At 41.0% G+C, this 12,199-nt stretch overlaps 1 protein-coding gene across 1 annotated transcript in view; it reads left to right on the top strand.

Annotated features, from left to right (window-relative positions):
• Nucleotides 1–235: 235 nt before the first annotated feature.
• The window catches only part of LOC120846678, a 41,684-nt gene continuing 29,720 nt past the window's right edge, over nt 236–12,199 (top strand). The window contains exons 1-3 of the mRNA XM_040218533.1: nt 236–299; nt 9,452–9,540; nt 10,667–10,777. Of these exons, the coding sequence (XP_040074467.1) occupies nt 236–299; nt 9,452–9,540; nt 10,667–10,777 (264 nt within the window). The remainder of the gene's footprint in view (nt 300–9,451; nt 9,541–10,666; nt 10,778–12,199) is intronic.

The raw sequence follows: 12,199 nt of genomic DNA on the forward strand, positions 1-12,199 counted from the left end.
TGTTTTTAGGACTGATGAGGCACCAATGCATAGTGTATGAAATATTGTGAAGTCTCTTCAATATATTTACAAGAAAAGCATAAAACCGTGTTACGAGCTTTTTGCACAACGCTATAGCTCGTGATGAGCACTCGAAGTTTAGCCATTTCATCTTTAATTGTGAAGAGGGCTATAAGACGTTTTGCTTTTCAGGTGGTACTAACCTTTAGCTCTTCGATATACTTGAATATTAGACATGATCAGGATGGTGATCTTGCCCCTTTCGGTCGTACTGCTCGCTGCGTCAGGTTACTTAGATGGTAAGTAGCCTGCTCAATGCTGAACCTTCATTCCTGTGTATTTTTTCTATACATCACAAGTTTATTATTCCTATTACGTAGTACAACGATTAATTCACCTGACTTGCCTAAACGGCTTCCGTAATGCAAGGAGATAGTTGTAAGCTTCCTTTTAGTAAAGGGGTATATATGCTAGTAGAAAAGGGAGTTGATCGAGGAAATGCATGTAATGTGCTTCACAGTGTTGTACGCGTTTTGGAAAGAAGTAAAGAAATAGATTACTCGCTACCTGCAAAGAAATGGGACGTGTTGCCTACCTATGTTACCTTGCTTAATAAAAAGTTTTAGTAGATTGTTTCGATAGCTTCGATATCCTTGATAACGATACACGGTAACATTACGATGCATGCGCAAAGGCGGCGGCCCAGTATCAGGTATCTTTGTCGTTGTCATCGGAATGATGTAATAAAATGACTTTTTAGGAACAGGTTACCTTTACCAATAAAAAGTAAATAAAGTTACATTCGTGTTACATTTTATTTATGACTCAAACATTTTTACTGTTTTGGCGTAACAGCTGTGCAAAAACGCCTTATATCAAGGTGCATAATGCGCATACATAAATATAACATAATTACCTTATCCTTTTTACGATCTTGACTTTGAACGTACGTGAAACGAGTACAAGAAGGCATTACTTGGGGCCCTGAACGCGAAGGAAAAAAATGAAACGCATGTTTTATACGTTTTAAGAACACGTATCAAGTAACGTATTTAAACTAGAAACATCTTCACCTCAGAAATTACAAAACAAGCATTCAATTAATTTTTTGGTTTTAGGTGCCAAGTTACAAGTTCTTGCGTTCTACGCATACCTTCAATAACATAACAGTAACGAAATATAAAATAATCATGTAAAGTTCCTCGAAATATCTTGAAACTACGTTCGTCGAAATAAGTAACCCAACTATGCTATTAGTTAGTCTTGTTAAACATAAAAAAATAAAAAAGGTTTGGTGGCCTGTTACCAAAAAGTAACGGGCTATTCGTAACTCCCTTCCATCTAACGCACTAGCGCCAACCCAGAAGTTTCATAAATGTTTCTTCCTCCTAAAACATCAATTTATAAAAAGACGGGTACCTCTCTGAAGTCCAAACGATTTTGTAAGAGGAAAAATGGGACTTCATTTCTACGTAGTGGATGCATTTTACCTCGGCACGTTAACCGGGTTTTGCGTTTTGGTAGAAGTTTCTATCATATAAAAGTATAAAAAAGGGTTCATGTTGAATTTGTTTGACTTCTTTTAGATGACTTTCTGAAAATAGGAAACCAATATACATAGACATTTTTCTCAAGTTTCAATTCTGGTGGAGTCTGTGATACGGCCATGTGCAATGCCACATAGTTTCGTAATATAAAGACTATTTTTTTTTTAATTTGAAGAAAAGTACAGATAAGTTACAATATTGGAATAAGAAGGTAAAGTTGGAGTTTTGTTTAAAAGGATATTCAATATCTCTATTTAAATATCGGGTCCATTGTTATTAAGGCGAAAGCGTTATATATCTCATAACACTAAGAGGCGGCTTCGTCATTGTGCCCGAAAGATGGGCGTAAAAATACATCAAGGACGCGCCACTCAAGGTCAAAGCGGACGTACCTCAGAAATAAAAAAAAAATAGAAAAGCACAGCAACGAAGATGCTTGATCAGGGAAGCCATGAAGCCGGTGGGACCACCGCGTTAGCGTAGTGGAGGAGCCGGATGTCACCGCAGGAGCGCCGTGTGCAAAAAGGAAGACGTGTAGGAATGCCTTCGCATTCCTACATGTAAGCAGTCTTAAATATCTTTGGTGTGTTTTTTTTTATTTTTTTATGCCACCTACGTGTCGGGATAAACCTGAAAAAAAGCTCTCAGACGAAATGCATTTTGTAGCTTTTGCTTCTAAACCTCGTGCCAGCGGTTTCATGGAAATTCGCATGATATGCCGTATTCTACAAGCACGTTGATTTAGTGCTTCCTACGATAGAAAACAGGCTAGTTTTTTTAGGAAATGAAATGCCGTAAACTTTCTAACTCCTCAGTTGAGTGAAGCAATTATCAGCTCGAACAGACGTTGCCTCTGCAGTCTGAGGATAGCCGTGTGTACGGCATTATTGAGTATATTGAACTATAACCAGCGCTTTCTTAAGCTCGCTTTTCACAGAACTCCATGTTTACACAATATAAGGCTCCTGGACGGGATTCTTCACGATATCTTCATCGATCGAGTGCGTGGCACAAAATCGGAGTAGCACTTCGTCACACGCGCAACCAAAGCCCAGCGAAAGGCCACGATCGCGTGCTAAGGGGGAAGCATCTACCAGGGGTTCTCAAATGGGGGTCCGCAGACCCTCTGGGGTCCGCGAAGGCATTCTAGGGGTCCGCGAAGCTCTGCCTCGTTAGTGAAGCCCGGCAATAAAAGTGTTTTTTTATCCGATTGAGAAGAAGCGTTCCAATTTTTGGTGAGCTCTCTCGTGTATATATCAATAAGTTTTCTTCACACCAGCCCTAAGTTATAGCCACTTATTAAATAATTATCATAATAACCTATAACGTTCCTAGCCCTCAGCACGAACGGGGTCCTCCATCATCTCCGCCGATCAACAAAGGGTCCGCGAATCATCAATGGTTGAGAACCATTGATCTACACAGTTATTGACTGTTCACCGACTATAAACGAACGGTGATGCACGAAAGGTCATTAAAAAACTGTAGTTTTGTCAAGGGCATTTTACTGGTGGCCAGTGTAGGGTACATATATGAAACCACTTTTGCGACAGCGTTCGGCTGGTAACATGTCAATGACCGCCTAAGCGAACAGCCCCTGTCCCTGAAGTCGTCGCCAGTGGGCCACCTAACCATACATCTAAGGAATTGTAAGTTCTCGGGAAGGCTTAAAAACAGCAGAATCTTAAAACACTTAAGGGGCAAAAGGACTCCCGAGCTGTACTAGGCACACATCATTTTGTCCAGTGGCGATGCCTGCGTCGGCGCGCCGGATATTGCCATGACACACAAAGTACCCAATTGCCCTAGTGTCATGCTATCATGAACTCCGTCATGCTATGACCTTTTAGTTCATACTGTTGCCAAATTTTATATATATATATATATATATATATATATATATATATATATATATATATATATATATATATATATATATATAAAACTGAGAACAAAAAAAACCCTTAGTGAAAACAGCAACAACGGACGATTTAATCTTCGACGTTTCGGCCGGAGTCCGGCCTTCGTCAGGAAGAACTTCCTGACGAAGGCCGGACTCCGGCCGAAACGTCGAAGATTAAATCGTCCGTTGTTGCTGTTTTCACTAAGGGTTTTTTTTGTTCTCAGTTTTATACCCTCGCCTTCGGCCTCCCGCCACCATGCCCGTTATATATTTATATATATATATGTATATTATTTTTATCATCATCTTTGTTTTTGTGCTTTCGTGCCTTTTTTTTCCAAAAATGCTGTTTTTATTATTTATTTAATTTTGGTCATGCCTTACTAAAAACTTTGTACCCTCAGTAAGTTCCCTTAAATGATGTAAATGGTATTTACATTACGTGTAATGTACGTTTCCGAAGAATCTTTTCTTGTTCAATTGCATTTTGATAGCACCCTGAACATCTTTATTCTCCTTCTCTTTCAGAAGTAATGCACGTCAGTTATCAGACATCGCTCTTTCCCGTCTTAATCGTTCTTCCTTCCTTGTTGTTTTCCGCCATAAGATATTAACGTGGGTCAATTCACTGAGAACACGAGTGCCAGGGCTCCGCTGGCACACACCAACTGCATAGGCGTGTCTTGTGAACAGGGAGGAGGACGGAAAACGGAGTCATAGGGAGAGGAGGGGAGCAGAAGGCCCTGTAGGAGGGGAAGGAATGGGGAGGAAATAATAGGGAGAGAGCGGAAGGCGGAGGACAAGGAGAAAAAAAAATCCGTATTTGTTGTGTCACGAGACGTGAATTTCCCTTTTAGATTTGGTGTAGAAACTGAAATTGGTGTCAGGTGACATGGGGGGAGAAAGAAAAAAAAATCGATAACGGCGTCATAGGATGATAGAGCAGATGGAGAGAAGGAGGAAATGGAGGAGTGAGGAGGGAGTGATAGGGTATTGGAGGCAGGAGCTAGGAGGGATGGAAAAGGTAGGGGTGGTGCTTTAAGGGAAGTAGATGGAAAGGAGACACTACGGGGGAGGAGGTATGGTGAGAATGGGAGGGGAGAATGGAAGGGAGATGGAGAGAGAAGAGAGTGTCTACAGGACTTCAGGTTGCAGACTGGAACAGACAGCAAACAGCCTACTTTTCTAGTCTTCCTGTTTGTTCCTATGAGAAAACGTACGTGTTATTTTTTTCCTCGCCAGGGAATAATAAAAATCAGCGTAGTTTCTTTACTTGTAACGGGTACTATGTAGCTTCATTCATATTATAAAAGTGTAATTTACTTCGTTTTTTTTTTGTTTGTTTTTATTACCGATCGATGTTTAAGTTAGCGAAAATTGGGACTCAGGTCTATGCTGTACAGTGTGATATGTCAATTCAAGCTATCACTTCAAGCAAAAAACATAAACGATTTTTACGCAGCCCTTCAAGAGGAGGATGGGAGGGTAAGAAGAGAAGGGTGTGCGCCTAATCCTTCCCCGCTAAATTTAGCGGAGATATTGGCAATTTTAAATGCATGGACGTTACATGACTTCACACATAATGATGGCACACGTGGCGTCACGACGGTAACGTTTCGACGTTACCCTCGTGACCCTGACCGGGGTTACCCTTACGAGGGTAACCTTCCTGGTGTTACCCTCATGAGGGATGCCCTCAGGGGGTGAGGGTTGTACTAGTCACCCTCATAAGGGTTGCCATCGTAATGGTAACCGCCGTTAGCATTACCCCCGTGACGGTAAACCTCACAGGGGTTAACCACGGCGGTAACCCTCACGGGGGTTACCCTAAGGGGTAACCCTCACGAGGGTAACCCTCGTGACGTCGTGTGTGGCATCACACGTCCCATAATGCAACGCGCGGTTACGCCGAGGGCGACGCCGCTCAACCCGCAGACGGGCACCTAAGGGCTGCGCTCTAAAAGAACAAATAGAAAGTGCGTAGGGTTTATTCAAGCTTCAATAACATTCAGATGACGGAAACGCAGTTTGTTACTAATCTAGCGCGTGATCTTCGTTCAATAACTCATTGCTTCGTTCTTGGTGTCGGTTTTGACAGTGTGATGAGGCATATATTAGCATCTGATTCACTCTATCTGCTTCGTAGCATTGATTATACGCGTAAATGCGTGCCCTATAAGAGCAGTCTGCAACTTCAACACGTATTATACATGTTCATTGGGCTATTTTGGCGCAGTGTTCAACGCCATAAATTCAAAAGAAAAACACCCTGACACATATTTTTGTACATCTGATTGTAAAACGTTCCAAACTAATTATTCCGTCACAACATACAGCAAAATTTGCTTTTATAATTGAGCGCGAAGAGAAAACGCATTTGTGTTTTCCCATAAAAATGCATTTCCGGAAGTCAAATATCGACTGTTTGCTGCTTGCACTTCAAAATGCAACAGCACAATTGCACCACCTGAGCCTCTAGCGTTTGTTGTAAGAACTGTATGTTCCTACCATCAGGAACTCAAAAAAATATGAAGTTAAATTTCACACATTAAATAAGTAAGTTTTGATTGTTTGTAACAAAATATTTCCCAGTTTGAAGGTCGAAGTCAGTAAGCTAACGTGCCGAGTCACAGTAGTTTGTTGAGTCAATGAAGTAGCGCAAACAAGAATGCGGAAGATCAGAGATTAGCATGTGGTAACGTATTGCACAATTGTTTTTTATTGCAGCAATCGACATTCGGATACTTCCAGAAAGATTATAAAGTTATAAAAAAAAGTTGTAGTTGTTTTTAAACAGAAATGACAACTCATAAAATGAAAAGTCTCATTGAGGAGTGAAGTAGTGAATGTCCGATATTATTAAAAAATGTACGTAAGGCGAGAATTATTATACCGACCTTTTTATTTCACAAGCAGTTTTGCATATAAATCTTTCCGTATCCGATAAAAACAAAAGACAATTAAACAAGCTTTCTCAAAAAAAAAAAAAACTTTCAGAAATATAAAGAAGACGGCGAAGAGAAAGCGAAGACAAACCCAATGGCTCAAGAATAGTTCGACATTTTTTATTTTCTCTTTCATTACATGGCGCATTTGTTTGTCGATGAATTTAAAGCTCACTGGTAAACTAATTATTCTATAGGCTACGGTTTCTGAGGCCTCAGACATTTTAAAGTTCTGTAAGCGACCTAACTACACATTTGTTGATTTCAACCTACAGGACGATTAGAAACTTTTAAGCAGTCGTAGAATTACATTTACATCAATTTAAACATGCACGTCAAACCAGTATCACAAGATAAAACAAAAAGGTATAAAGATAAGTTTTTAACGTAATCACCGCAGAATAGAAAACGGGAAAAACTATAAAATAGCATAATGGGTTTCCGGTACCCTACAACTGCAAAAAGGCAAGTGCTAGTGGTTAAGAAAAAAAATATTGGTTTGTTGTATTTATTTACGAATATATTAACACTCTGAACACCCATTGTGTAGTTATTTCTGTGGCATATTGAAGTTTAATCTTGATAGAAATAAAATTGCCAAGAAAAACAGAAGGATGCATTTTAATTGTTGATTGTCTGAACTGGTTCTATTTGGTACCACCTCGCAATTTTGTATAGGGAAGATGAGTTGTAGGCTTGAATAGTTATGGTCAGCATTGCAAGATTACTTGTAAATGGACGAGTTTTGGGCTGAAGTAAATAAAACTGTTCTTTGACATCCATTTTAGTAACACTTGTATATACATAAGATATCTTTCAAACGAACTGTCAGTATGGATGTCGCATGAACTTTAATCGAGTAAGGATTCGCTTGATCAATATTGGCTTCAACAAGGAAATTTACCGATACCTTTTATCTCTAAAATCCTACAGTATATAAAAACAGTATTAAAGAAGGGATCGTTACCCGTTAACTAAAAAATAATGTATACAGTCGCTTCAGAGACTGAAGAAACACTTTTTGAAATCACCTGGCTTGACATACCTTCTCCTACAATGTAATGCAACAGCACTTGATGCTTTTGATGAGATGGGGCTTGGTCGTGTTGGTTGCACCATGAAAAGGCACGGAAGGGGGAAGGGAAAACTGAGAGAGGGAAAGAAAGGGAACGGGAGTTTCGTGGGCTGGGAGTGACAATGAGGAGGGAGGAAATGAGAGGGGTTTAGAAGGGGCGTAAAAAAAGAGAAGGGGGAGTAGGTGTGGAAAGAGGAGAGATATAGGGGAAGGGCAACGAAGAGGAAAAAGGGAAGGTGCAGGAGGATGGAGTAAAGGGCGTAAGGTAGTAGTGAGAAGAGGAGGGGAGAGAAAGTGTGGAACAAGGTGGAGTGAGGGAGAGGGTGCATGAAGGAGATAGAGTTTGGGAGAAGAAATAGGAGGGAGGGTAGGGAGGAAAGTGTCGGCGCTGAGGAGGAGGGATAAATGAATAGGAAGAAAAAGAGAGAGAGCAGGGGCAGAGATAAAAGAGGAGGTAGATGGGAAGTGAGTAGAAAGAGATGGGGAGAGGGAAAGGCGGGGAGAGGAAGAGAGATGGGGAGGGAAGGAGGAGAGAAGGGGAGGAAGGTAGGGCTACAGCACGAGAGAGGAGGGAGAGAAGGAAGGAAAGCTGGAGGGTGCAGGGGAGAGGAGGTGTAAACTCTGTGGTGTGACGAGAGGTGATGTGTGTTATTCACCATATATGAATTCTGCAGCTAAACTTAGCGGAAACTGAAGTTGTGTATAAATCACACGACGCGCCGAATTTTCAGCTAAATTTTTTGGTGAAACTGACTAGGTGTATGGGACACGCGACATTAATTAACCCACTAGATTTAGAGGGGAAACAAAATTAATGTATTTATCAGATGCCTTCCATTTTTCCGGCAGATTTAGCAAGAAAACTGAATTTGTGTTTAGGTCACGTGACCGTCACCTAATGACGTTTTCCCATCCAGATTCAGCGGCAAATGCTTGGGCAAGCGAACGGACCGATAGGTGAATGGACAAAATATTAGGATTAGTAGAGGCGGAGGGTGGTTACTTTAAAAATAGTAAATAAAATACGAAGTACGCAAGAGGCTGCATCGTTTAACTCGCGTCATCATTTGCTTTGATGGCCTTTGTTTGTGGGGTCTTTAGTCATAATTAGAAGAGTTCTTGCTTTGCCGCATTTTTTGTTTTAATAGTGAAGACTAAAAAAACAACTAGAAAAATTAGTTTTTAGGGCCTAAAAATTGCGCAGTTTTTAAGGATGTTGCCTCGTTGCATAAAGACCTAAAGAAACGACCCGGAGACAGGGTTTCCAAAATATAGAACAACATTAAATGTTGCATAGGCGAGACAATTAGTGGAGCACTGAAGATTTCGGCATGCGGCTGTCGTTGGCTGACGTCGTCCAAGAAGCACACTTAAGCACTAGTGGCGGCGTCCTTTTATATCGGGTTCGAGAGAATGCCCCACTTTAATCTTCTGGCACTTAGGCAATTATGTGGAAAACCTGAGTGAGTGAAAGCATTAATCTTAAGGAGTGAGATTCCTCTCTTACAAAGCAACCTCAAATAAAAGGAGAACGTGTGGAGAGTCCCGAAAACCCGCTCTCCGCAAGTATACGAGTTGGTTTTCTCCGGCGAGCCAGAAAAATACCATAAAAACGCAAACAAAAGCTGAAACTGATTCACGCTTTGCACCAGAACAGCATTAGGCACAAACTAGGCCATCAGGATTATCAAGCTTGCGTCACGATAGGCTTTTTCTTTGCGTTCTACCTGGGGTATTCCTCACAGAAGAAAAACCTATCCCCCCGCCTCCTTCTTTCTCCCTGCCCCCCCCCCCCCTCCCCCCTCCAAAAAAAGGAAAGGTGACGGAGAAGGCCAGAAATATGGACGGACAATAGAGGTTGTTGTATACAACAACCTCTATTGAAGCCTTTAGGTAATAGACTACTGAGCTCTAAAGTGTCTTTTAATTTTTGATCTAATACCATTCCTTTCGTGCAAGTTGTGCAATGCATATATTTCAGCAGCCGACAAACCGAAAGATGACGCACAGAAATGCAGTCCGGGACTTGGAGATTACATCACAAGGGTGTGCTCTAGCGCTGGCACCAGGGTAAGCAGCTGACCTGGCTTGAAAGCATGAGTTACGTGGAATGTCAGTAAAATGGATATGACGGTATTGGCAAATTCTGCTCCAAGGATCGGCTCAAGAATGAGCTAAAGCCTCGATGGGTGCTTTCAGTATTGTAAACACACTGTATAGAAAACGCATCACTGAACTTGTTTTGATATGTGTAGTACTACATATTACATTTGCCCTCGTTGCTGATACAGAAAAGTGTCGACACGGAAAGTTTACTTTTTTCTCCTTCCTTTTTATTCTGGACAGACACAACATCTGTAAACGTTAATTTCATTTATGCATTTGTTACTGCTGATAAGGAACACTATTTCGCAAAACTATTAACTTTTGTGAAATTAAAAAAAAAACATTAAAATGATTTTTTTTTTTTTTTGCCATTAGACGTAGAACATTTGTTGATGGCGCCTTTCCAGACCTGCTAGAAAATCTTAGCGCCCCATACAGGTTTCGCCACACCATAAACTAAAATAAAAAAGCCGAAAGAGAATAGTACAGTCGCGAAACTCTCTAGCAATACAAACTACACGGGAACTGCAGTATCGCCCTCAAAATGCCAAGACTAGAATAGAAAAACCTCGGCCACCCTACAATGAAAATTACAGACCTTGGACTGTATGGAGTGCTTTTCTCGGACGAATACTCAAGATAAAAGTACGTTCTAACGCCATTTTTTTAGAGTTTGTTTTACAGCAATTACTCACGTGCACTACCCGGCTCGATTTATTTTTCATCATAATCACTTGAAAAGTGGCTAAGATGTAAATTCTGCGTCTCTTCCTTACTCTAGTGACTTTGTTTGACAGAGCCACTTCTGTGTAAAGAATTTAATCTCAGAACTAAAGTAACATATTCTAGGTTTTTTATTCTTACAAAAATGAAACGCATCAATAAAAAAATGTTCAAATTGGTTGTAGAACCTTCGTTACATGAGTATGCAGTGCTGCTTCAAATTTACCTAGGAAAGCGCTATATATAATTATTTGCATTCTGCAAACTACGCCTCGTAAGTGCAATTAATTCGAATTGTTGGCCGAGTGGTTCCGTTTAGATGTAATATAGTGTTTTATAAAGATAATGTGAAACTTTCCTCTTTCAGTTAGCTGATTTTTCTTCATGCTCATATACATGTGAAAGTACAAATGATAAAGGTCAAATTACCAGGACTACGCGTTTCATGCCAGACGGCACGCCTTGTGGAGACTGTAAGGTGAGTGAAATCATAACATCCAGAACGACACAGCTGAGACTGAACAAGTCTGCAAATGTCTTGTCTGCTACAAAATCAAGATTGTGAAGTTTAAAGACTGCTACAGTAATACCGTTACTGTTACGAGAAATTTCTTGTAAAGCGTTTTGCATCTTCGATCGGTTGAGTCGAGTACCGATGCGATTGAAAAACGACGTGCAAAAAAAGAGTCTGACCTTCAAATATTTACGAAAATTATAGCACGGCGATTTCAGAGTATGGACTGTCAGCTTATTGAAGCCCATGAACGTAAGAAATCCAAGACAGATCAATTACAACCAATATACATGCTGCCTTTAAAGTCTTCGAAACCTGCGACGGTGGCGTGGGCCATCTGGCTATTTTGCAATTGGATTTATACAAGACATCTTAACTTCTTAGGCAGGACGTTCGTGTCAATGTTTTAAAGCGTTTCAGTGTTGGCTATGCCATTTTGAAGGAAGTCGACATTGCCGTTTAGAGCTCCACTTCGAAGCTTACCGTGAGCAAGAAGTGGACACAGCTGATTCATGTTCGATCATTCTAAAACAAGGATGGCTTATGTTACTCTTATTTTTGAATTTATACTTAGAGTTTTATGTTTAAGAATCTTCAAAAGGAAAATGTGGAAGCTTTCGGTGGAAAAATAAAGACATCAAGGTTATTAGTTACGCTAAAAATATTGCACTTTCCATATTTTAAACCATAAGCGAAGTGTCAGTGCTTTGATTACGTTTGCCAAACACTCTTCTGAGGCGACCGGGCCGCCATACACTCGAGCAAGGGCCGCAGGCTTTGGCGTTGAGCGTAGACCACAACGCCTTCACTGTTCGAAAACGTGTCCTGGGAGTGCCTGCCTCGCAGGTAACTTGGCGTGCCGGTTGACAGTTACTGAGCTAACACCTCTTGTTGGTCGGGAGTCACCACCGGCCTGGACAGGAGCTATTTCCTTTAGAATAGGCGTGATTAGTCTAAATTCGCCTGAGTGACGGTATTCAATTTGTTTCTCTCTACGAAAGTGTGGTACGTTCAGCATGCAATACACTGCGCCCGTATGAACGTACAAAAGTTTCACCCAGTGTTTGCTACCTTTATCTGGAGATCGAATGTCAAGCCGAGGTTGCTAGATAATATCTTTTATCGTGTGCGTATCGGAAATGCGCGGTTGACAGATTTGCTTGTGAGTCAACTGGTGTCACGTTTCGTGCTTCTGCGCGATAAAAGACACCCTTTCTTGCGCGTGTTGATTCAGTCAAGGCTGTCATCTCACTTGCCGTCCCTGTTGTCCTCGTGAGGCGACCAGTGAGGAAATATCTTTCGTTCTCAAGACGATGTTTTGGATGCACTGAGTTTTTGTCTGGCCGCTTTTTTAGAATAGCTCTCTAGGGCTAATAAAACGAACCT

Source organism: Ixodes scapularis, unplaced genomic scaffold (assembly GCF_016920785.2).
Source record: "Ixodes scapularis isolate PalLabHiFi unplaced genomic scaffold, ASM1692078v2 PGA_scaffold8__174_contigs__length_109621045, whole genome shotgun sequence".
NCBI classification, from domain to species: Eukaryota; Metazoa; Arthropoda; class Arachnida; order Ixodida; family Ixodidae; genus Ixodes; species Ixodes scapularis.